General features: G+C 38.2%; 1 protein-coding gene across 11 annotated transcripts in view; it reads left to right on the top strand.

Moving 5' to 3' along the window:
- KIAA0825 (KIAA0825 ortholog) overlaps positions 1-27226 on the top strand; it is a 276964-nt gene that overhangs the window by 132910 nt on the left and 116828 nt on the right. For all 11 annotated transcript variants that reach the window (XM_033084906.2, XM_033084907.2, XM_033084908.2 and 8 more), the window contains 6 exons: positions 5089-5277; positions 6787-7020; positions 9397-9805; positions 14375-14522; positions 19014-19169; positions 24506-24600. In XM_033084906.2, coding sequence (XP_032940797.1) covers positions 5089-5277; positions 6787-7020; positions 9397-9805; positions 14375-14522; positions 19014-19169; positions 24506-24600 — 1231 coding nt within the window. The remainder of the gene's footprint in view (positions 1-5088; positions 5278-6786; positions 7021-9396; positions 9806-14374; positions 14523-19013; positions 19170-24505; positions 24601-27226) is intronic.

Below are 27226 nucleotides of genomic sequence, written 5' to 3'. Positions count from 1 at the left end.
TTTGTAGAGCTAAAAGATGTTTTTTCCCACTCCAATTTTTTGCACTCTTTGAAACAGTTCTCTAACTGCCATGATATATAATGTGTCATTTTAAGGTAAATTTTAAGTACTAATTAATTTTTAATCAAATTTGATTTATTATATTTTAGACATATAAGAGTAAATTGCACTTTCTTGTGTGAATTACCCTAAAAGAACAGTGAAAAGTGGCAACTTCACCAATTGACCTCATTTAGAGACTGAACTATTAGTGGCAGTAGTGAGTCATTGTGGAAGAAAATGTAGAGCAATTTCACGGCTATAAGGTGCACCCTTTTGACTAAAATTTTGAACAAAACCCGGAAGTGCGCCTTATAATCCAGTGCGCCTTACATAAATTACCAACTCCATCAAAACTCTGGCATTGTTAAAATTTGTAACAATTTGACATATTTATTTCAGGTTCTTGAGGGTCATTCTTTCTTGCACTTTCATTGTACTTTCTTATACTTTGTTGTACTTTCTTCTAGTGATTCCTTTGATTGTGTGATGATCTATCACAGAAGTGAAAATACTAGCAACTGTTCTAGTTCCATGGCTCAACCACACACCATTTGGGGGAAAAATTTTCTTGCCAGTTTTGGTCACAAAACTTGGATGTTAAGCTGTAACCCTGCTCTCATTAGGAGACCAGATGTAAATCTCTTAGAGTAATGTATATATTTATGCAGAGATAGATCTCTCCTCTAGGTATTTGTGGATCATCCAATATAAGGCTTGTGGGTAACTCTGAAAGTTTTCTTAGCCTCTTCAATGATAGCTGTCTGTGTAATGGTAGCCTAATGGTTAGATGATTACTTTAAAAGTGGCACCTTCTCAAAAGGTCCATCTGACCAGTAAGCTTATTGGATTCTGTACCTGCATATCCTATGAAGGATGTACTGAAGTGATATACTTCTAGCTGGAAGATAAGTGAAAAAGGGACCTTAATCCTGTTCCATTTGGTGATTTTCAGTGATAAGCTAGAGAAAATAGCAAACAGATTTTATGGAGTTTCTGAAAACCTAAATGTTTTTTCCTAATTGAACTATAGGGAGCTCCTGCGGTGAATCATTTACCTTTTCTTGACAGAGTGTCTGATACATGTGTGATAGACTTGGTTTCTGTTATAAATGGTCATATGCATAGCTTTTCAAAGACTTAGTAATTTCTGATAGGAACTTCTTGTTACTGTAGAGCTCTGAACTGAATTAGTTTTAAGAGGGTAAGCTGTTTAGTATCTATTGCAATACATAGAGGAATGCAAGGGAGCTAATGTGTCCATATTGTCTTTTCAAATTTTGGCTGTGAGAATGTCCCGCTTACTGCGTACTGTCCCATAAAATCAATACTGGTATTCTGATGGTATTTTTTGGTTTTTTCTGTTGGCCATAGATAAGACAGATTCTGCAGAAGTCACTAGCTCAGAAATTTATTAATGGAAACTTCTTCTCAGGTAGTTGAAAATAAATTGTTGAGGGAGAAAAAATTCTAAATTGATTTGAATGAAATTTAAATGCTGTGGCATTGACAACATATAAATATATGGCTACAGAAGTAGTTTACTAATATGTTAATAATCTCTAGGCAGATTATGTAAGTGTTGTTAAAGTTTTTTTGCCATGTTATGTTTTTTAGCTGTCATAAATTTAGGTTTTATTTGATTCACAGGTAGCAGCTAATACAGGGCTTATTATTGTTTGGAATGTATTAAATTGAAATGGGTAGGTTTAAGATATGGGTTTTATTCAGGGTAGGAGTAATATGACCCCAAGATTAGCTTAGTTGGTTAGAGCATGGTGCTGTAAACAACAAGTTTGTAAATTCAGTTCCCATATGGGCCATTACTTAAAAGTTGGACATGATGACCTATGTAAGTCCCTTCCAAATCAGAGTATTCTGTGACTCTTCCTTGGAATCTATGATGTAAAATTTTTCCTCAGAATTTAAAACTAAAATAATACACTTTCTGCCAAAATGAAACCATGCTCAAAGTTACAATAGATTTTAATTGTCATTGGGGAGGACCAACTCTGACAGAGAAGTAAAATGTTCTACCAAGTCAGATACAGTGAAGGAACAGGAAAAAAGTCAGTGACAGAAGAAGCACTGAGGATATAGTTACTGCAGAGTGCCTACTGAAGGATTTAATCCTATAAACAGATAAAGCATATCTTTTTTCCATTCTTTATATCCTCATCAGCTGCTGTGATATAAAGAAACCTTTAAATTCAGTAAAGCAAGCAGAAGTTTCTTGCTCTTTGCAAATTTAAGACCAGTATCAGAAATAATTTGTTCCATCTTCAATACCTCATTCTAAATGAAACAACATGTATGAATTTGAGTTTTATCTACTTCTTTTGGTCAAAAAAGACAGAATAACAGTATCTTGGCTATTGTGTACAGGTTAACTCAGGAGAGTGAAGTCTAGAGTCAATAACAGGATTTTTTTAATTCAGCAAGATTCATTTTGTAGCTAGACTAGTCAGATACAGATACAGCTGAGAGAACGATAATGTTGGCAAATTACTGGGTGGTACTTCTATCAGTAAGAAAGAAATATGGCTAAATTGCACTTTTAAGTCTGCCTTTCTGAAGTTATGTTTTAAATTATGTGGTAGTATCCCAAGAGGTCTAGAGCATTATTTTGTTATAGGAAGAATGATTCATTGTGAATGGTTAGGCCATAGCTGTTATTCAATAGATACATAATTTTATTATAGAGATATTTATTAAAAACAACAGTATTGTAATATGGTTTTGTATCTTTTGTGTACGTAGAACATCATGCTATATGGAAATAACTAACAGCCTAACATATTATGAATGCTAAGTCTTGCTAAAATAATAAAGAAGCATCTTCTTAGAGCTACCTATGGGAACTTTACGTTCCCTTCACAAATTAGCTTCTGCTGTACAAATGCAGCCAGAGCAAAAAAGAGAAATGTATAGAGGGAAGCATCACAGGACAGTGAGTATAACCCCTATCATATAAATTCTGTCCTATGTAATACTTAACAAGAAGGCTGCATTGGAGTTCAAACTGAGATGATTATTTAATGTTATGACAGGTGAGCTAATAAATGTAAAAGAAAAATCTAAGGCAAGAGTAATGCACCTAACTTTCTGTAGACTCCTAATTCATAGTATTTAACCAGCTATACTGATCTGCTTGCTAAACTTCTCAAATGAGGATTCTGTAGTTCTGTGATCCATGCCCATTTATCAATCAGAAAACTCATTTTAACCTGAGCTTTCAAGTTGTTCTTAAGACAAGGACACATTTACTTCAGAGTAAAGTGAGAAAAATCTGATGAATAATTAGAAATCTTGTTATATTTAGCCTCAGAATGATTTAGTAGTGGGTTCATGAAGCACAAGAGTTGCATTATACAGTAGTTATAACAAGATATATGTATAGCCCTCTCTACAAAATTCATTCATGTTCCTTTCTTTTTATCTAAATCTTTTGGTAGCAGTAATTGATTAGAAAAGTTATTAGGAAGTTGTGGCTCAAACTTTCTATGTGGCATGGGCATAAAACGGATTTAGGCTTAATTTCAAGTCATATGCAAACAAACTTTAAACAAACTGATTTCCCATCATGTACTGCAAAGACAGTTTACATAGTATTTGAAATGTTAGCAAACCTCTCCCTAGAATTTGGTTAAATTAATTTTAAAAATAAATACAGTAATAGAATCAGAGTTCATTTCAGATTTTCATCTCACCATATGAACTGCTTTTTCTGCTTTGATGTTTTTTTCTTTGTCATATATATCCCTGATTTGAGTGAATAAGTGGAATCAATTTGCTTCTTCACTTAGAAGTATCTGGCATTGAAAATAATATGTGTCAGCTCACTCAGCTCACAGGAAAAAGGAAGCTAATTAAAAAACTGTCTTATTGCTGATCTGTCTGCTACCTTGGGGAAAAAAATACAACTAAGCTTGTTGGTTATGAAATCACTGATCGTATTTTTCAGTTTTCTACATCCTCTATACTAAGCTTGCATACTGCATAGACTGAATGATTTGCAGTATGATATGAATTAGTTTATACGAATTCAGAAGAGGGTAAAATGAGATTTTTTAGTTCTCAAATCATTCAAAGATGGGTTGAAAGCATTAATTTTCTATTATAGTAGATGTTGAAGGCTCCTGTCTTTCTCTTCCACAGGTTGCTGAAGGTAAAGACAACCAAACTGGCAGAAAGCAATGACATTTTATAGTAGAATTTTATCTAAATACTTTTTACGGAAACCATTGTTTTTGCAACCTAGAAATTTTCATTAAGAGTTTTGAAAAGGTTATGGGCATTTCTCATGGTTGTTAACATTGGAAGCATGTTTCACAAACAGGTGTCTGTTTGGGTCTTCAACATTAGCACAAGTCAAAGTCATTGAATTGCATTGATTCCTGGTGTTTTAGACACATCCTTATCTTTCAGCTGGGAGATTGTGTTACAATTATTATCAGAAACATTTGTAAATATCTGTAAGAAATTATCACTGAACTGTGTGATAACCAGTACTTGTCTTTAAAATCTGTATCTTAGCAGGACTGAGATTTTGTTTTGTGGAACTGTTTTATTCTGAATTTCTTCTTACACTGAAAAACAAAGCCAGCACATTTTGGGGAATATGGAGCTGCTACTTTTCTTAATTTTTTGTATCTAAATAGGATCTTATTATTTTATATTACTATTATATAAGGAAGAGGAGTTAAGCAGTAATAGCTTTTTGACTGTGATTCTGCAGTTTAGTTCTGATTAATCTTCAGTAAATGAACAATTCCCTAATACAATCAATTTCAATTTAGTTTTGAATTAAATAGACGTATTTCATAGTTTGAAAATATGCTTGAGTCTCTTTTTTATTGGCTACATATAATTCAGGAAGACAGTCAACTGTCATTAGGCAGAGAAAGATCAGATTTCAGTATCTGTAAGTGTTATTGTTTAAAATATTATTCAGATACACTTTGCAGTTTGTTTTGATTAATACTATCCATTACGAAGACTATGAATTACTTGGAAATTATTGGAACCATGATTTTGTTTATTTTGAAGGAAATGAAGCATTAAATCGTGATGAACGAAGTTCTCTCTTGGAACAGGAAAATAACAAAGAGCCAACTCTGATTGAAACAATCTTCACAGTACTGTCTTACTGCACTTTATCGCCCAAATCTCTTGGCATTGCTTTTGAGTCCTACATGGAAAAAGAGCTGCTGTGGAACTGCCTATACAATATGACAGGTATTCAATTTATTAATAAGCATTTCAAATCTGATGTTAAATGTTGTTTATTTTCAGACATGTAGTGAGTATTATTTTTACCATAATAAATCAGGTGAAAGTATGTTAGCTTCCTTCAAAATTATAGTATTTTTGAAGGGTTTTGTGCAATCAGGCCATGGTAGAAGTGGTGAAAATTTGGAAGAATGGAGAAGATCCAGAGCAATATTATTGACCAGGAGTCTGATGACCTGAAGTGTTTGTCTTACCAACAGACTGGCTGCAGAGTGTTTTTGTAGGTCTCTACCAGTAGAAATTCTTCATCCCTATGCATTTAACAGCTCCAGACCTTTGTCCCAGTTTAAAAGTAAGGAAGTATGGAAGAGTGGGAAAAGAGAAGAAGGACTTCTTCTCCTACTGAGGGAGAAATAATCTGATGAGCATATGGTGTCAACAGGCACTCAGCCTCTCAATTTCCTTTTGAGAGGGAGAGCTGCCCTCACAATTAGAGCAACAAATTCTATTCCCAAGGAAAAACAGTATTCGACCAGAAAAGAGATGTGAGGTTTAGAAGGGTGATACTGCAAATTATGGCTTAAAAGCAGGAGGGCTCAAAAGAAGAGGATGAAAATGGGAGAATGCAAGAGGAGAATTAGGAGCATCACAAAATTGAAAATGATAAAAGCGCTCACAGAGAAAAATGGGATTGCAAAAAGTAGAAGTTTAATGTGTAAGAGGAAGAAAAACAGAGAAATGGAAGTTTCCAGAAAGGCCATGATTAGATCAGCAAAAAGCAGAGAGAAGCAAAAGTATGAGCAAAGGATCTAAAGATCTAACATGTCAAAACACATCTCTCATATGCTTTGCGGAACTATGCCTGACAATTGCAGCTCCATGACAATGCAGAAACTGCAGTTTGCTGTGCTATTAAGAATGTGGAGAAGATTGATACTTGTTGTAATGTCAATAACTGTATTTAGGATGGTGTGTTTTGAACCTACAGTCTCTGATGACATACTGTGTTTCTGTTGATGACTACTATTTGTATGTATTTTTGTTTCCAAAATATTTCATCTTTTTTTTTTACTTTACTGTGTGTAGTATAGCAATTTGGGTATCTAATAAATGCAGTTTCATTAATACTATCAAAACAAGGAAGTAGAAAAAAAGATATATCTGTTTACCTAACAAGTACTTAAATATTTACCGTATAAAAAGGAATATATAAAAACATTCCATATAAAAAGAAAAACATCAATCAGATTTAATAGAATTTTTATAAATTTATCAGTGAAGAAATGAGAATTAAGGAAATAAGTTGATTTTTTTGTCAGTACTGTATTAAGATGGTACCAAGATGCTATATATTTTGCATTATACACTTTTTAAATTTGTAACAGACCAAAAGGTCTAATTTATTATGAATCATAATATTAGATTTTTTTCCATAAGAATTCTGAAAACACTTTCTGAAAAGATCTAAAAAACTGACTACAGTTACTGAATAGTTAATAATTCTTCCTTCTGAAGTTTCCAGTTGTGGTGAGTCGGAGCCAGAAGTGATCAGATGCTTGAAGTTGACTTTGATTAATTCAGTCAAGGGTATAGTGAAACAGATAATTTCTTTGATGCATTCATGGGAGGCAACAGAAAACTATGGAACATACCAGCACAAGCAAATGGTTCCTGAAAGCTTACTGAAAACTGTTCCAAAGGAATGGAATTACACTCCTCGGGAAATGAAGAGAAAAGAATCTGGGAAATGTAGGTGAAATTTATACATAATACTTTTATATGTATAGATTACATCCTTTAAGCTTCTTGTAAGAGCTTTTAACTCCTTTACTCCTTTACTCCAAAACTGGGCAGTTAAATTTTTTGAGTGTTGTAGCTTGACGATGAACGAACTATTTCCAAACATCCTGTGGTGATTGGGTTTTTTAAGTACTTTGCATTAAAATTCAGTTATTCTTTCTTAAGGCTTACACCCATACATATACAAACAAGATTTTCAAAACAATCAGTATAGTAGTATTGATAATAATAGTACTGAAGATGTTTTCAACATCTGGCAGTAGTAAGATGGGATTCAAAACAAAGTGAAGAATAATGCCTACACTTTGGCCTCAATGGCTGTAAACAGTTTTCCTTTTCGTTATTATCTTTTCATTCAGGAGTGCCATTCATCCCAACTTTACAACACAGCAATTTATGCTTGAATAAAAAAGCACTGAAACTGTTATGGAATATGCTACTGCTTGGTTGTTGACACAGTTAGTAAAGAAAGAAAGAAATCATATAGAACAGGAGGTGTTTTGAAGGTAATTAGATGTAAAGCTGATTTCTGGCATTTTCATAGCCCGCAGTGCCTAAAGCATCTGTCATTTCATGGCATGGTTCAGAAGGCTTACTTTTGGAAACATTTCATGATAAATTATTGCCACCAAAATATTACCTGATTATTTTCAATACTCTAGTATATTATGGCACAGAGTTTTGAGTATGTAGATTGTGGCCAAGCCAGGGCATAAATCCATTCTATTTTTTTTCATACATCCTCACTGCACTCTCATTTTAATCTAGAACTTCTGTAGGACTACTTTAGGCTAATTGCTACGTGTGAACTGATATGCAAGCCGAGAGGTAAGATTCTAGGCTTCAAGACAATTTAAATTTTTATGTGATAGCTAGAACAGATATGGTTTCTTTTTTAATAAAATAAAAACATTTGGAATGCAGATGCAATGACACAGGGTTTTCTTAAATTGTTTGGAGATTGTTGCTTTTTAAAATCCTGACATGTTTTCCTATATTTTTCATTTTAAATATATCTTGGGTTTTGTGCAGCATTATTTCTTTCTAGTTAATTTTATAGCTACTTTTATTACAGGGTCTTTAAACTGCAGTGCCATCTAGATGCTTATATGAAAGACGATAAACTGAAGTCTTGTCATTTTGAATATAGAAAGGGAATAAAGGGATAAAAAACTAGAGATTATAAATGTCCGATAGACTTAGTGCAATGCTTCAGCTTTGAAGCTGAAAAAATACTACAATTTTGAAGACAACTTTTTGCCATTCAGAATACCCGAGTACAGTAATTTCACAACTATAAGGTGCACCCTTTTGACTAAAATTTTTCCTCGAACCCGGAAGTGCGCCTTATAGTCCGGTGCGCCTTATCTGATGTACAAAGTTGCGAAATTTGCCAAACCAGAAGTGCGAGCTGTGAGCTGTGGGGGGAGCCGGAAGTGCCACAGCAGCCAGCTTGGGGCGGGCCCGGAGGCCGTGGCACCGCCCCTGCCAGGTGGAGGCGGGCCAGGGGGCCTGCGGCACTGCCCCTCTTGGGTCCAGGCAGTCCCGGGGACCCATGGCTGCCGGGTGAAGGCGGGCCAGGGAGCCACGGCACCCACCTTCCCGGGTCCAGGCAGTCCTAGGAGCCCATGGCTGCCGGGTGAATGCGGGATAGGGGGCCCGTGGCACTCGCCTTCTGGGGTCCAGGCAGTCCCGGGAGCCCATGGCTGCCGGGTGAATGCTGCCCAGGGGGCCCGCGGCACCCACCTTCCCAGGTCCAGGCAGTCCCGGGAGCCCATGGCTGCCGGGTCCAGGGGGGCCTGGTGGCTCGCGGCACCGCCCCTGCGAGATGGAGGCACGCCCAGGGGCCAATGGCTGCCGGGTTGAGGCGGGGCCTTGGCCAGCAACTACGTGGGGTGAGCTGGGGGCGGAGCCTCGCTGCAAAAAAAAAAGTGCACCTTATAGTCCAGTGCGCCTTATCTTATCTACAAAGTTGCGAATTTTGCTGACTCTAGGGGGGTGTGCCTTATAGTCCGGTGCGCCTTATGGTCGTGAAATTACTGTACTGTCTTTCTGAGTACTGTCTTTCTTATGAATCCTGTAATGACTGTGCACAACAGAGCTAGTTGCTAAGAGTCACAGTCTAAGTTCTAAATTTTCTGCTTTTAATTCATGTAATTGTTTAGTTTTTGTGGGCTTTATGTGCAGAAAGCATAATACAAATGAAACTACAGTGTTGAATACTTAAGCTTTTTACCCATTTTCAGTATGAAAATTAGAAATTATCATACAACATTCAGAAGCAGTTAGAACTGTACTGTTAATGCTTTTCTTTCTATTTTTAAGGCTTCACAAGGCTTGCAGCTCAAGCAGTATCTATTGTAATCAGCAAGTTACCTACAGTGATTGCATGTTTGCCTCCCCCAATTAAATACTTCTTTTTTCTGGCTGAGAGAAAAATGTCAAGAAACTTTGCTGAATTGAAGAAAGCTGGTCTTCTTGTCTGGAACTTAATTGTAATTATATGTCGGATATTTGAGGATGGAAATACTGCAGAATTTTTAACAGGTGCAACACTTGATAGATGGAGCAAAGAAAAACTCAGTTTAGTTCGTGTATGCTTAGAAAGTATTATGGGAAAAAAGAAAAGTGGTCCTAAGCAAGTGACTCAGAAGATTATACAAAGCATTGAACAGCAAAGACCAAACTGGATTGAAAACCAGTTGCTGAAGGCAAGAAAATTGAGCATAGACTGGTAAGAACATAATATTTTTCAAATGCTATTATTTGCTATTTATTATACCGGATTATTGGCATGTTTATGGCTACTGCTCAATTTTAGTGAAAGGAGATAAGTCTTATATGAAACAAATTAGTCCTTAATATTGATGGGGTTATACTATGGGTTTGTAATTTAAGTTCATTGCTGAAACACTAAAACATGATTGTTTCATCAGAAAGGTGTGTTCATGTACAAGATGTCATGATGAGCCAAAAATGTAGACAAATCCATTGTTTTTTCTTTCAAAATGTGAACATTTACTAAATATATTTATAATTTAATTTTAATGTGGTGATTAAATTAAGAGGAACTGTGAGAAGCTTTCAGTGTTCATCTGTAAATAAAAAGTAAGCATACTTTATTCTGAAACATATCAAACCCTGAGGCAAACAAGGTATATCAAAACAGGACAAAAATAATATCCTGCTTTGCCTTTCTGAGAAAATACCAATTTTTCCTTCAGATTTGACACTAAGATCTTTACAGTGATTTTTCAAGGAGTTGTGTACATGTCAGTATGTTTGTAGTCCAGTCTGTTTAAATGTTGCAGTCATGTATCATTTTGTAAAAGTACCATTCATCAACTTTGGAATATTAGATTTATTGGAATTACATGACTTACTGAATTAAATTGTAACTGTTGAAAGTGAGATTGCTGTTTTTTTTCAATGAGTATTCATGAAGATTGCAGTTGTTGCCACCATGTCAGGATTTGTCCATGTAAACAAAGGATATGGTGATTGTAGGTTGGAATCAGTGACACCAGTGAAAAAGTTTTCATGCAGTTTTTTAAGGGATAGTGTCCTATGAGTAGATAGTTAATGTGGGTAGCAGTAAACAGTAATAGTGTTGCAAAAGCGCTCATTGACACTGACCTTTGTTATCTTCACATTTCCATTTAATTCTAATTTACAAGATCTAATCCAATGACTAAAAGATTGAAGGCAGATGCCAATAAGTAAAGGAGTTGTAGAATAAAAAAAATATTGATAATTTGTAAATTGATACTTAACATAATGGTCCCATAATACAGTTATTGATGTTGCTGAGAGAAGGGGCACTTCTTACAAATAAATATAGGAAGACAATATTGTGGATAACTTCTAAAAACTAAAACTTTAGTTAATTTACTGATCTTCTGAAGTTGAGAAATTTAAGTTAATATACAACTGTATTTTCTTTTGCAAAATACTAAAAAAATGCTGTGTTATACATTATCAACTTGTGGAAAGTAAATATGGAGAAGGTTTCTGTATGTGTACAGTGTCAACCAAAGAGAGAACTAGCTTGTGACTAGGCCTGGTAATTTTAAGCTTAGGATAATGAAGAATACACTACCTGCTCTCCAAGTGAGCAGCTATTTGATGCAGTTAGGAAATTGACTCCCCTGTCTTCAGTTGCATTTCTGCAATAGAAATCTAACATGGATGTTGTTTTTCCAGTTTTCATTCAAATATTATGAGTCAATATCTGGGGGAATAAAGATCCCATTTATAAATACCAGAGATATGAAATCTAGAGAAATGTTATTATAAATGCAAATTACACAACTAATATATTAGAGCTGAAAATCAAATATTCAATTAAAGTAAGTAGCAGCCATATAATTACTAAACTAAAAGCAGTCTTTCAAGATACTATATTGTAATTATATACTATATACTAAGTTGGAGTTATGTATGTATATGTAGCCATTCATTAATCAAATAATTTTCTGATTTAGCTGGATGCATGTGCATGTATGTATTCATGTTTGTGTATGTTTATAGACTTCTAATAGATACATATGAAAGAAAAAAAGACCTATATATTTCAAAAATTATTTTGTGACTCTTCTACACAACCATATAAACATCTTTGAAGTGCAGTGGGTTTTTTTAAGTAAAATTCTTGCTTGATGTTATGGTATGTTATTATTATAAGGATTTCTACTTACAGTAATTTCACGATTACAAGCCACACTGACTATAAGCCGCATCTCCAGTCGTTGGCAAACATTTCATTCTTTGTCCATACACAAGCCGCACCCAATTATAAGCCGCTCTGTCGTTTGCAGGGAGGACCCGCGTGCAACAAAGTTACCAAATAGTAGCAGAATCACAGGATGGCGGCGTTTACTGGCTTGGCTCGGACCGTGAGGGCTCAGGGCTGCCGATGGGGCCAGGAGGCCCAGCTCAGCGCTGCCGCTCGGTGGGGCCACTCAGGGCCTACCGCCACTGCCACTGGGCTCGGTTGCCCCGACCTAGTGCTGCACCGCAGTGGCAGGAGGGCACAGAGCCTGCCGGCACCCACGGCGGTGGTGGGAGGCAGGGATGGAGCCCACTGGCACCTACAGCAGTGGCGGCAGGAGGGGACGGGAGTCCCCCGCCTCTCCCCAGGCCGTGGGGCCAGCAGGAGGGAGCCCCCCACCTCCTCCCCGGGGCGCGGGGCCAGCGGGAGGGAGTCCCCCGCCTTCCCCAGGCCGCAGGGCCAGCAGGAGGGATCCTCCGCCTCACCCGTGCTGCGCTGCCTGAAGGAGGGAGTCCCCCACATCCCGCACTCCCACGCTTCTGGCACAGAGCCCAGCTCCACCCGCGGTGCAACAGAGTAACCAATTTGTAACAATCGCGTAAAGCTGAGTTTTACTAGCAGGTGCTCGACTCGGCGCCTCGGTTTGCACTTCCAGGGTTGGAAATGTCAGAAAATTATTTACATATTGGCCGCTCCTGAGTGTAAGCTGCATTTCCGAGGTGGGAGCTAAATTTTAGTCAAAACAGTACAGCTTGTAATCGTGAAATTACTGTACATAAAAAGTGTAAATAATACCTATTGACCTAATTTTAAAGAATCTTCCAAAAAACTGTAGCTTTCATTGAAAGGTTCAGGAAATGACAGTTGCACTCTTTGCCTTTCATGTGTACTGCCTGAAAGTATTACTATTCATTAAAATAACCTTCACCTTATGGCAGCACCAGAGCTGTAAACAGTCATGTTAGATTCTAAAAAACACACGTCCTGAGAAGAAATGTCTGTAATTTGTTGAATTTAAGATTATTGTTTTTCATCATGGTGACCCTGACCTTGCTGGCTGGGTGCATATACAGATTAAGATGAATGCAGTTATTCCTTGGCTGAGGTCTGCCTCTATCAGGGCACATTCTTGCTAATGACATGATTGATAAGCAGTCCCAAATCCAGAAAGGAAGTCATTAATCATAGTACTGCCTGAATCCAATAATCTGCTTCACCTGTGCAGTAACGGGCAGGAAGGAGTACAGTTTCAGTGCTGACACTGATACGTTCCTTCGTCAGAGGTCCTTAACTTTTTCGATGTTAGTTGCTAAGAATTTTGACAAGAAATTCAGGTTATATCTGTACATGGCGTAAAATATCAGCCTTAAGTATACCTTAATTCAAAGATGAATTTCTTTGAAGGTTTTCTGTAAAGTACACCATAATAACATAGTATCACTTACTTACATTCAGCAAAGAACAAAATTATAGTTTATATTTTGAAACTATTTGCTCTGTAGGAAATTCTGAAACTTCATGTGGAAGCAATATCACCTTTAATGTCCAGCAGCTGTGCAGCATTTCAGAGAGTCTGCAGGTCAAACAGCAACTTTGTAACCATGGCACACTTTCAACAGTAAACTGCAACCGCAGTGGTTTTGTTTTCAGGTTTTTGGGGTTTTTTGATGTTTTGTGTTTTGTTTTACTTCTAAAGGAATACAATATTGTTGGTGTTTTTTGTTTTTTGTTTTTTTTAATTATTAATTGAGAATGCTTCTTTCGTTTTCTTCAAAATAATCTAATAGTGTCTGTAGAAAGGACAATGTATTCTTGTTAATCTTTCAAGTTCTTGACATGTATATGTCAAATACCTTTGTTGCAGCTCTAGTATTTGAGGAAAATTTTTGTACTTTTTCTTTCTTAGACTTAATCGGTAGCAATACTTAATATAATAACTTGTGTTAGTGTACAAAGAGTCTCATAATTATCAGAGATTTGAATGCACAATTGTGGAGGCATTTGGGAATGTCACCTTCAGATTTTCATTGGTAGAAGTTTCACACAAATACAAGAAAAAACATATAGGGAAAAAAAATGCAACAAGTGGCAAATAGGTACCTTTTAAATGGTTGTCAATATACCAGTGGAAAGAAAACTTAGATTTTAAATTGAAGTAATTTAAAACTTCTAACCTATACTTAGGTAATGTCTACCTTTCTGGCATGTTAATTAGGCTTTGATATGTGCTGTGACAAAGGCAAAGAAAAATGCACAAGAGATCAAATGTAAATGCCATTTCTTGTAGCAAAGATACTTCTCTAGGGGAAATGAAAATATTTGCTACTTCTATATCCTTAAAGAGTGTTTTATGTGTTCATCTCTCCAATTAAGGTGATTAAAATTAATAGAATACTGTTATGTAATGTGTGTTATGTGAGGGATATGTGTATAACAGCATTTGTGTAAGTCACATGTAGTTCTAGCTGAGTTGGTATTAATATTTTGCTTTTTAGAAATTTAACTTAGAACTGTATCTTTTCTATATTTTAGTGCCTCAGTCACAATTAAAGGTGAGGAAGGAGGTATTGCATTTGGATTCACTGAGCATAATATAAGCATGATGGTCCTGGATATCTGCCACAAACCAGGTGGTAGCAAGTACCTGAGGCAAATTTATCACATCATCCGGCTCAATGAGGTAGGGAAGCAGCCTTTCTACAGAGCAATTAGGTGTCTACCAGCCTGGGGTAACATCTGCTGGCAGCTAAGTGTTAGTCAAGTAGTGATAATAGTTCTTAAAGTCAATATAGAATCCTATATTGTATTTTAATAGAATCCATTCATTTTAGGCTTTTGCATTTCTATCGAAACCATGGCATAACTTTATAGGAAACACTATAGATTTTATTTATGTACTTAGGTAGTAGGATGGCTCATAAACTTTCTTCCTTTCATGTTGTAGACCATAGATACGTTTTAGGAGTCTGGGCACAGTAAAAAAAAATATCAGCGGAGGCTGTTGAAGAATTGACTGTTACAAACAGTAAAATTAATTAATTAATTAGTTAATTAACTCTCTTGATTTAAATAAGCAAACAACCCCTGTGGTTGTACAGAGGAAGTAAATACATCTACATGAAATCTTACTCAATTTAGACAACTCTGTTCAGCTAAAGTGTAAAAGAATTATCGCATCATTTCTAAGGCTGTTCTAAATTGCCCCAAGTTACTAAAAGCATACAGATTTCATTCACTTAAATAAATATGGGTTTGTTTAAATTGAACGGCAATGCAGATCTACCCAATTTAATTTAGAAAGTTCTGGTTTTAGCTGTAATTTCTAAATTCCTTGAATGTATAAGCAGGTGCTGTTAAGATCCTTACACGAGTACAGAAGTGTTTATAAAATATAAAATATTGTAAGTATACTGATATATACAAATGTACAAGTACAAATACAGACATATACCTGGAAGCAGAAAACCTTGACTAGACAGCTGTGTTTGTAGGAAGGCCATAGAGAGCACCTTAGTACTGGCACTGTGCTTCTGAAAATTAGACCCAACTGTTTAGTTTCTAAGTACAGGCTTAAAAACAGCCTTTATAAATCTACCTTTGGAAGCATTAGAAATCATGTAAGCATATATGCAGAGATGGCAGCCTAACATTAGTGCCATGCAGAATCTTTTCAAGTTTCAATTTCCGGAACGATTAACTGGTTTAGGAAGTGAAGTGAAAATTATTAATGTAATAAACAAAACCTTTTCACCTGGAGCACATTCAAGATTACTCTTAGGTATAAAGGAGTGAGGAAAAGGCCACCAAAAATAGCATATAGTCCAGTAGTTAGGACAATTACTTAGGGGACAGCATATCCAGGCTCAGATCTTTATACTTTGTGGTTTATACCGGGAAACTGAATGTGCATCTCCCACATCTGAATTAATTGCCCAAACCTCCATACCATTAGCGATCAGTTTTTCCCCTGTTGAAGTTGTTTTGCCTTGTAGAAATAGTGGTAAAAATGCATTCTGTAACTTTTAGGGTCCAAAATAGAATTATACTCTAGCTGAAGGAATAGAAGGCACATGCTAGGTTTTGGACACCCTGATCTAACATCTGACTCCTGTGAGTATTCAGCTATTTATACAAAATGGAGCAGCTCCAATAGGAGGTATGAGGCTAAGAGAATTAGGTGGAAGAGGGACTTGAGCTTGATTTTCCATATCCCACATGTCTCTCCTTGAATTTCTGCAGCTAATAAGACCTTTTTAAGAATTAGAACATTTCTTGGTGGAAAAAACTGTATTGTTTTAAAGAAGAAGAAGAGAGTTCCTGACCAGCTTGAGTTACAGAAGGATTTAACTCTATTTCTTTCAATTGCCTTTGAAACCAATACAAGATGTTTTAATGCTTAGCATGGTATTAGGATAATACACTTTTCAATATTGTTTTTCAAAACCTAAATTGTATTTTATTTTATTTTATGTACTTGCTTACCAAGAAATAGATTTGATTCTCTATTCAAAGGTCCAATAACTCCTTGTAATGTCAAGGGGTCATGTTCTTAAAATTAGTTTAGAGATCTTTATGCTACACTGCTTAAATGCAAAACCAAAATGATGAGACAGAAAATTGTTGTTCTAAGTAATATTCCTTAGAAAATCAGATGAAAAGGGATATGGATTATTGGAAGCTGAATTTGAAAATAAAGATATGGTTTTATAAAAATTTTGTAATGAATACTGTAGTACGCTAAACAACTTACAACCCTTCATGTGTTTGCCAAAAATAATTATTTTAAAAATAATGTTTTACTAATGACAACCAAAGAGATAACTCTTCTGAGCTGTCAGGCTAAATAATATTCTATGTACTTAGTTTGATGCCCAGTCAGTGTAGTGAGGATGTAGTTCACATGTTTACAGATGTGATTTCATATTTTCACATTTTTGAAATATGACACTTTCAGATCCCACAGTATTTACTATACTAAAAGAGATCTTAATGTAATATATTTACTATTGTTGAATAAGTGTATCAATCAAAACCAAATCCACAGTATTTTATTAAAGACAGAAAAATACCTTTACTGAGATCAGCTATATGCCACTTGAATTTTTGAACACTGGCAAGCAGGTGTTACCAAAATTGGTTAAAACCTCCTCCCTAACACCACTGTAGCATGAAGAAGCAGGCATTTTTTATTACAGTGCCAGATGCTGCAGAGATATCTCCACCAAAATTGTGCACATCAAGTACAGAAAAACTCCTGCTTTATATAGTGTATTTTCCATACATATTCATTGATTTTCCTAGAATGAACATACATACAATAATAATTTCCTGGAGATGTAACATGTTCCTCCACCTTTTGCACATGCATTTGTCTGTGCCGGGGGTCCCTCTGGTGGTCTCTGGTGGTCCCAGACCCCAAAGTTACCTATTCAGTGGACTGGTGTTGCTGTCCAAAATGGGAGCTGAGATGGCATACCCAGGCTGGTTCATGATTTTGTTAATGTTTAACATGGTCCTACAGAATATGTATTGTGCCATCCTGTAGACTACTGGTTTTGCAAAATAAGCATTATATTTTCACACCAGCTGAACAAATAGTTCTTCATCTGGCATGAAGAACATGGACAGCTATTTCCAGTATTGCTTCTGAAAAAGCAACACAGTCTGCTTCTGCTGGCTCTGTTACATCCAGAGGGCTGGGTTGCTTTAGTCTACAGATTTTGTGAAAATGTGTACATGGAAGGCAGTACATTTATGAAAATTTGGTAGATGTACAGAAATGTCTTTTAAATAGCCTCCTTCACTGTGGCTCTGAAATATTTGTTACAGCATAACAGAATGAATGAATGCATGAGTGAATGAATGAATGAAGAGATAAAAATCCAGGTATTTTTGAAAAGCTGAGTAAAAACAGCTAAAAAAGGGTATGTTTTCACAATTGTTTGTGATGTTTGAAACAAAAAAAACGCTCAAATTGTTTTTCTTCCTTTGGTTGGTTTGGGTCTTTTTCATACACTAAGACAATTTTATGATTCTCTTGGTCAGACGTGGCGTTTAACTGCAACCAGCAGAGAGACAGTCCTCTTTCTTTTGCTCTTGTGCTTTTGCACTCCTAGGTCCCCACTTTGTGCTAATACTAGAAATCATGTGGCTTATCTAGATGAAACTGTTTTTTTTCTCCTGGTTGGTTTCACAACATATGCTAGTGCCAACACAAGGGAGAAACAGCTACAGTCCATGTGGCCTGAAATTGAACTTGTGCCTTTCAGGTCAGGCCATAGTTGTGCAATTTTAAACAGATTATGAAGTTCTTGTTTTAGAAAGACTTACTGAGACACAAAGGATGCCTTGGCAGGTAGTTTGCTAGTTTGCATGTTATTCCATCTCAGTAGTACTGCAAATAAGAGGAGTGTTTGCATCTACCCATTCTAATGACTCACCTTGAGTACTTGCTCCATGTTATGGACTTAATTTTAGTAACAATAAACTGTTTAATCATGGTAGTCCTTCCAGCAAATGGATGTGTAAATGTTTCATTAGCTAGTTTTTAATAAAAATTAATCAAAACACTTTATTGGCCTGCAATGATGATTTATTTACAGAGTAGTCCAAGAAACGAAGACAGAAAAGATTGTGTCCAAATTAGTCATGCCTTTGTTACAGTATAGTTTCTAAAATTGCAGTGCAAATCATACTATTTCTAGTCCTTGAATGCTTAAGTAGTTTAAAATAGCTTTGAAGAGTGGGAGAATATTTACTTCCTGTGTTTAAATAATGTGGTTAGAGCATGTTAATCAAAGAATCGATTTATAGTCATATAGTAATTACTGACTACTTTCCAAAAATTTTAATTCAAAAGACATGAAAAATATTTGATACCTAGCATATATGTATATAAAATTGGAACTTAGACACATAATTTGATAACAGTTTCAAAACAGTAGGTTAGATTGTTCTGTTTTGCTTAAGTTGGGTGCATGTTTTTCGAGGTTATTTCTTGTTCACTGTAAAATAGTGATATTCTTAAAAAGGTTTATATTTTAAGAGGTATAAAAGGAACTTATATCAAGCATTCTGTAAACTTATGCTTGAAATGTAGGAAATTATACTAAATTCCGCTTAGAAATCTAGGTAACCTGTACTATTCTGTGGTTGCTTTTTCTTCCAAAAGGAATATTTGAAAGAACAGCTATCTTGTGAGAATTCTTCTGAAGATGGTGTTGCCTCATGTCAATGCCTGCCTTTGACAATGAAGGGCAGAGAAGAGCAGCCTGTCTTCAACCCTTTCCAGGTGTACAGACAATCTTGTGCAAAAGTATTCAATCAGGTTTGTGAAAATCTGAAACCTTGGTTGTAATATACAGTAATTTCACGGCCATAAGGCGCACCAGACTATAAGGTGCACCGCCCGGGAGTCAGCAAAATTTGCAACTTTGTAGATCAGAAAAGGTGCACCGGACTATAAGGCGCACATTTTTTTTTCCGGGAAGATCCGAGCCATGCGCAACAAAGTAACGAATTAGTAACGGAAACCTGCGATCGTGGAGTTTACTGGTAGGAGCGCAATTTAGAAACATTTTTCACAGAGCGTAGGCTTTCAAAGGCAGCCCTAGACGCCCTCCTCGTGCAGTGGGCCCTGACACTCCCGCCTGTCCCCGATGCTGGCAGGCGTGGCTTGGCGCAGCCGCGGGGCTGCCTCCCCCTTGTGACTCCATGCTGCCACGATGCTGTTTCCCCTCACAGCTCTGCGGAGCCACTGTGCCGTCCCCTCGCTTGGCTTGGCGCTCCTGCTGTGCTGTTCCCCCTCGCAGCTCCGCGGAGCCGCCCCAGCGCCCGTCCCCACTCGGCTCGGAGGCACAACCACCCTGGTACCCGTCCTCTCATGGCATGGCGGCACGGCCGCCCTGACACCCCTCCCTGCTCAGTGGCGCAGCCGCCTGTGCCCGTTCACCTCGGCGCCATGGCCGCCCCGGTGCCCTTCCCCGTTCGGCTTGGTGGTGCAGCCTCCCCGGCGCCTGTCCCGGCTCGGCTCGGTGGTGCAGCCGCACCGGCACCCGTCCCCGCTCGGCTCGACAGTGCAGCCTCCCCGGCGCCCGTCCCTGCTCAGCACAGCAGCGCGGCCACCCCGGCGCCTGTTCCCGCTCAGCAAGGCGGCGCGGCCACCCTTGCGCCCTTCCCCACTCGGCACAGCGGCGCAGCCGCACTGGCGCCCATCCCCGCTCGGCACGGCAGCGCGGCTGCCCCGGCACCTGTCCCCGCTCAGCAAGGCAGCGTGGCCGCCCTTACACCCTTCCCCACTCGGCACAGCGACGCGGCCGCCCCGGCACCCGTCCCCACTTGGCACAGCGGCGCAGCCGCCCCGGCACCCATCCCTGCTCGGCTAGGCGGCACAGCTACCCTGACACCCGTCCCTCGCTCAGCTCGGTGGCGCCACCACTTCTTGCTTCTTCCCCACGGCCGCAGGGACTGCGCCGCCGCTTTCCCACACCCGGCGGCGCTTCGCTCGGCCCACGGCTGGTGGCTCCTTGTTTCCCCCATGCTGGCACCGGCACTGACTCCCTCCCTCTCCGCGCGGCTCCTGCCGGCCATGACCACCCGCTCTCGCCCCCGCCCTCGCGCCTTGGTGCTCCTGTGGCACCGCCCCCCTTGTGGCTCACACTTCTGAGGTGGCAAATGTTGCAACTTTGTACATCAGATAAGGCACACTGGACTATAAGGCGCACTTCTGGGTTCAGGGGAAAATTTTAGTCAAAAGGGTGCGCCTTATAGTCGTGAAATTACTGTAATTTTTACTTGTTGGTGTTACTATGATCATGATAATGACAAAATCTGAATGTATGAAAAGAGAATTATTTATGTGTGTTCACTTTTGATGAAGCAGAAAGGAATATTATTTCTTGGGAGTGTAATGATGGTACCCTCTAAAATATCATGATGTTCAAAAGGCCATTACCATCCTTTTCTTATATCAGAATTATTTCATATAAGAGCAATTTGCATTTACTTACACTTTTTGTGTTCAGTATACTGAGGGAAAGCCCATTGTAACAATGACATTTATTACATCTGTGCAATAGTACATAGGGTTAGTCTTAGTCCTTTGAGAAATCATGTCAGAACTCTAAGTTCACGTTTAGAATATTTCTCATGGGTCTTTCACAGGTATGTTGAACAGTTATGTGGAGAATGCTTTAGAAATACAGAGATTTTACAGAACAGTGAGACTAAGCAGGGGCAAAACACACAAAAAAAAGAGAAAAAAGAAAGAAAAGCATCCCTTTATCTGCTTTTCTTTAAGTCATGCTTGTAATATATAAGGGATTATAATTTACTTATAGAATTTAGTTTCCTGATAATGGAACAGATAAAGAAATCTGGTTGCCTAAATCTCTGCTGGAGCACCCCGTGACCAGTTCAGTACACAAAATGCTAAATAGTTTCTGATCCCACTTCGATACTTAAAAATACCTTATGCCGTTGTTTCTCATATATTCTAAATAATTGATTGACATTTTTGATTCTGGCATTCAATTCAAATATTTGAAAAGAAGTGGTATTACAGTGACACAAAGTTGACTTTACAGACTTGTGTGGAAATGCATCCTTTTTCAGTACAGCCCTGTTTATATGCAGTGTAATCTCCTAGCCCAGGTTTGACTATTTTGATCTATTTCATCAGCTGTATTGCTGTAAAATATACTTGCTTTTCTTATTTGTTTAATGAATGCTTAATCATTGTCATGTTGTAATAAAAGTGTCAATATCCTGGAAAAGGAGACAAATACTGAGTCCACAAAGCTTCTCAAGGCTTCCCACTGCAGAGAAACATGCTTTATTGAATCTTTGAATCAATAGAATCATAGAATAGCTTGAGTTGGAAGGGACCTTCCTATCAAGAATCACAGAACCACAGAATGGGTGAGATTGGAAGGGACCACGCTGGATCATTTGGTCCAACCTCTCTGCTCAAGCAAGGTCATCCCAGAGCAGATGGACAGAGAATTGTGTACTTGAGTTCTTGAGTATCTCCAGTGAGGGAAACTTGACAACCTCTGTGGGGAGTCTGTTCCAGTTCTCAGTCACCCAGGCAGTACAGTTCTTCCTCATACTCAGCCCAGAAAACCAACTTGTCATGTACTGCATCAAATGGAGCATGACCAGCAAGTCAAGGGAGTTGATTCTGCTCCCCTACTCCATTCTGGTGAGACCTCACCTGCAGTGCTGCGTCCAACTCTGGGGTCCCCAGCACAGGAAGGACATGGAGATGTTGGAGCTAGTCCAGAGAAGGGACACCAAAATCATCACTAGAGGGATGGAGCACTTCTATGAAGAAAGGCCAAGAGAATTGCTATTGTTCAACCTGGAAAAGAGATGGCTTTGGGGTGACCTAATTGCAGCCTTGCAGTACTAGAAGGAATCTTACAGGAAAGATGGAGGAAGACATTTTACATGAGCGTGTAATGACAGGACAAAAGGGAATGGATTCAAACTAACAGAGAGTAGCTTTAGATTAGATATTAGAAAGAAAGTATTTCCTATGAGAGTGGTGAGGCACTGCAGCATGTTGTCCAGAGAAGTTGTGGCTGCCCCATCCATTTAAAGCATTCCAGGCCATGATGGGCAGAGCTCTGAGAATCCTGGTCTAGAGAAAGGCGTGCCTTGCCCATGACATGGGGTAGGAACAAGGTGATCTTTCAGGTCCCTTCAAACCCCAATCATTTTATAATTATCTTCCCTGATTCTATTTCCTAGCTTAGTGATGTTATTAAATAGCTCGATTCCCTTTAGCATAAAATTGCACATTTATTTAGTATTGTGGGACTGTCCATTTATAAATCAGTGATCAGTATAGCTGAGTGTCTAGTTTCAATAATGAAAATTATTGCCAATGTCTGTGGAAGATGCCAGAGCACTGGCAAGGAAAGGAACCTTTTCATATTCATTCACTTTCCACTTTCTCAGTACTCTGTATTTTGCCTTTTTTTTTCTACTTTAATATGCATGGCAAAGATGAGGGCTAGGGAGTAAATTAAGTAAGGAGAAGGAAAGTGATAAAATATAGATGGAAGGAATAGGAGGGATTGAAGTGATTCTGCTCTCCCAGAGGAACCAAGTGCTGTCTATCAGAAGAAAAAGATGCACTCCAAGTTATACTTTACTGTTATTTAGGTTTATTTCCATTGTTTTGACTTGCTTAAACATTTTTTTAACTGCTCAGTGCTATTTTAGTGTTCCAACAATAACTTTGTACTTATTTCCCCCCAAGAAGATTGAACTATAGTCACTACTTGAACATTGCTGACAATGAAATGGAATATTATGCAACAGGATTTACTGTTTTTTAAAAATAAGAATACTGTGTATGGTCTTTTGTCTGTCCACTGATGATATAGATTACTTTTGTTTATCAAATAAGCAATATGGAGTTATATTTGTTCATGTTGTCTAGATTTAATGCTGTTTATAATACAGCATTAAATTACTCTAATTACATTACAGGGTACTCCTTGACTTCCAGCTATACCAAATTTTTAATGACAAAACCTTTTGCTGACAGCAGAAAATGCAAATTGCTGTTACATAAAAAGTTACCAACTATTTTGCTTTGTCTACTTCTCAGACAAAGGAGTTGATCACAGTGCCATCAACAGTTAAAAGAATAATGGTTAAAAAAACTGATTTATCCTTTTATAAATAGTGACTGTGTCCCTAATTAATTACAGCAATTTCACGATTACAAGCTGCACCTGATTATAAGCCGCAGCTCTGGGTGTCAGCAACATTTAGGTCTTTGTCCATATACAAGCCACACCAGATTATTAGCCACACTTTCATTCGCAGCGAGGATCCGCGTGCAACTTTCACAAAGTTACCAATTAGTAACAGAATTGCGTGATCACAGGGTTTACTGACTCGGCCCTGCTTGGAGCGGTTGCCAGGGAGCGGCCCCGACCCTGCTTGCTGCTGCTGCGGGGAAACGGGAGAGTGCGGCGTGCCCGACGGGTGCCACCAGGAAGAGGGAGAGCGGTGTCTCCAGCCACTGCCACCAGGAAGCAGGGGTGCGGCGTGCCTCGGCCACTGCCGCCGGGAGGAGGGAGAGCAGCGTGCCCAGCCGGTGCTGCTGGGAAGCGGGGGTGTGGTGTGCCTGGCTGCTACCACTGGGAAGAGGGAGAGCAGCGCACCTGGCCGGTGCTGCCGGGAAGAGGGAGACCAGCGTGCCCAGCTGCTGCCACCACCACACTTCCCAGGGCTGGGCAGCTCCGCTGTACCTCCCCGGGGCCAGGCAGCGCTGCCGCTGTGCCGCCACTGCCCTGCCGCTCAGGGCCAGGCGGGCTCTGGCTCGGCTCAGGCCAGGGCTCGGACTTCTGGGTTGGGAAATTTCCAAAATTTGTTCATATATTGGCTGCTCCTGTGTGTCAGCTGCACTTCCGGGTTGGGAACAAAATTTTAGTCAAAATGGTGCGGCTTACAATCGTGAAATTGCTGTAATCACTGTTTTAAGAAGGAATAGAAACCTTCTTCTGTGGACATTATTGATATAATCTTTCTAAGTCTTTATTCTAGATCCCCCTCCTTGGTTAGTGTATCATAGCTGGAGCTTTGATGTACTAATTATATCAATGCTGATTAATAACTAACTAACTTCTTACCATGTATCAACAGTCAGCCATTACTGAATGGAACTGGAATTGGTCAAACTTGCTGCCAGGTTATTTGGGACTGAATCAGATGGCCTTCAGGGTGCTGCTGACACACAGGTAATGGGATTTTGGCAAATAACCACTTTTGCTTTTGTATTTTTGACTTTGTAATAGTGAATACACAAGGATTTTACTGGTGAAATTTATAGTACAAATTCCGTGTTTCATTTTAAATACACAGTTTTACAATGGAGCAACACTTTTTCTGCAGAATTTAATCCATACTCAGATGGTTTTCAGTTTGTGTTTTGATGTGTATAATTTGTTCTTTCCATCTGAGACAGGATGTGTTGGTATTGCGCTTAAATAATGCTTTGGAAAAAAAATAGTAATTTTGCAAACCTATACTGCTTAGGGAAATTTCAGCACAGAATTTGGGCTTTGTTTATTGAAGTTGCAAAGTGTCTTAAATTCAGTTGGGGACATGACAAGTGTAGCTAGAAACAGAAAGTGTTTCCTTAATAGTTATTAATTAATGAAACTTATTCTCACATTTAATTACCTTTTCACTTGTAAAATGTAACTGTTCAATTCAGAAACAGCAATTTCTTTAATGCAGAAAAAATTTAGGTGGAATTTTTGGAGGGGGTGATTTTTGTTTGTTTGTTTGTTGTGTATTTTTTGTTAATATTTGCCACTTGTGAAAACTGGAAGACTTACATGTTGCAGACTAAACTAAGACATTCCCTTCTTAATTCTGAATCCTCCTGATGATGCCTAATAAAATCCTATCAATCATCTTTGAACTTGACTGTTCCTCTACCTAGAAACTAGCATGTGAAAACTTCAGAAGTTTTAAAGCATGAATTTGTATGTGATAAAGGTTTTGGGTTTTTTGTCTAATTTGCTCAATGTATCACTAGCAGTTTGTCTTAAACTTTAAATTCTTCATTTCATATAAAAAATACTGGCGCAGTCTGTTTTGAGTCTTCCATCTTAATTTGGTTAAGATTACGTCTTTCCCTACCCAAATTGTTCTTTTCCAGAAGTTTAATTGCACAAAAAATTATGCCAGCAAAAATTTGTTGTTCAGGTCTCTTCTTGATGTTTGTTGTTACCTGTTGCCAGACAGAATGTGAAATCTTGCAAACTTCTTGTGTTGAATGTCAGAGACAATACAGTACTAATTTGGGGTTTTTTGATGGTTCTCCCGTTGATTGCTATCTCATGTGCTTCATTAAAATGAAGTAGATTTTCCTTTTAAAAGAGACTGTCCTAGAAACTCTTGGAACTAAAACTGGTTCTTGAACTTCACTTCATGTTATTATTATCAGTATGAGCCAAAGGGACCAGAGGACTGCTGTTATTTGCAGAGGAAACATTTTGTGTGGACATTTCGTATTCTCTAGTCCCTTAAAACACATTTTGTTTTCTTTTGATCTATTTATAGATATTAGAAAGAAATCATATGCATGCCTCCTCTGTCCTCTGTATTTCACAACCTTGCTGTATCATCTTTTTTTTTAATTTAATAAATTCCCTAGTTGTTTTCATCTTTCCTAATTTGAAAATGTCTTCATTCATTGCCTTTCTACATGCTAAAGAAATTCATATCTAGAAGCAACATTTTGCAAGTAATTTATAATAAAAGCATAGATCTATTATTTCAACCACTCTACAAACCAACTGGTCATATAGATCCACTGCCATAGCAACCAGCATCCACAGCATAACTTGTCTTTATGTGGCTTTATATTTACCATAGCTAAAGTGTGTCTGCTCATACTTTCCAGTGACTAGGACAATTCTAGCTATTCTTAAGGCTACTCAAGCAAGCTTTACAGTAAGACTCAGGTGAGCCCTATCTTTAGGGGATTCTTCATGATCCTTCCTAGAGCTGCATAAATTTCAGCTTTACTTGTGCTTAAGACTTAATGTTCAAGCTGAATGAGTGTGTGATTATTTTGACCTCCCATTTATGGTGAACCTGTTCTGTTACTACTTTTTCCCTCCTAAGATAAGTTAAACAAAATCATGGGCAGTACTTGAACTGTGTCAGAACCATCGGTTTATGAAATGGAGCAGCATAATATCTTAATTACTCCTTTCTTTGACACATGCTTAAGCTTTCCTTGAATAGTTGTGTGTGCAGGCAAAATTATTTTTACCAGTTCACAGTGATGTTGGAATGATATTTATTTCCTTCTTTTCGCATTTCAAGAAAAAATACTGTCAGTTGCATATGAAGTTAAAAAAGCATGGTCTTTCTTTTGAAGGGGAAAAAAAAAGAGAAAATGCTTAGGGGACTCATTTACAAGGGAAATGCTCCCCTAACCTAGTTAATGACTGAGTTAGGTGAGAGGGTGTTATGAGAGCATTGTCCCAGAACCAGCAAGTGTTAGGCAAAGTAATTGGTTGGTGGTTAGGGGGAAGTCGAAGACTTTTAGGACTGGTTAAAAAGGGAATTAATTGTTGCCTACTACTCATTGTTGGCTTCACACAATGATGAGAATCTAATCCATGCATTCCTATGATCTTCCAAGTAAAAGTGTCTGGAAAATTTTTCGCATTAAAGATATGGTGGTTCTAAGGCCTCAGAATCCTCTCACTGAGTCACTCAAAGGGGCTTACAGGGGTTTATATATGTACCCTGAGTTAGATGCAAGGGAGGAATACTGACAAGATATTCCTTAAGAGTCAAAACAGCAAAACCTTAACTGCAAACTTGAGAAAATCAGGGAAC

Source organism: Catharus ustulatus, chromosome Z, assembly GCF_009819885.2.
Source record: "Catharus ustulatus isolate bCatUst1 chromosome Z, bCatUst1.pri.v2, whole genome shotgun sequence".
Taxonomy (NCBI): domain Eukaryota; kingdom Metazoa; phylum Chordata; class Aves; order Passeriformes; family Turdidae; genus Catharus; species Catharus ustulatus.
Note: the sequence above shows the minus strand (reverse complement) of the source record. Positions and strands in the feature narration are given on the sequence as shown.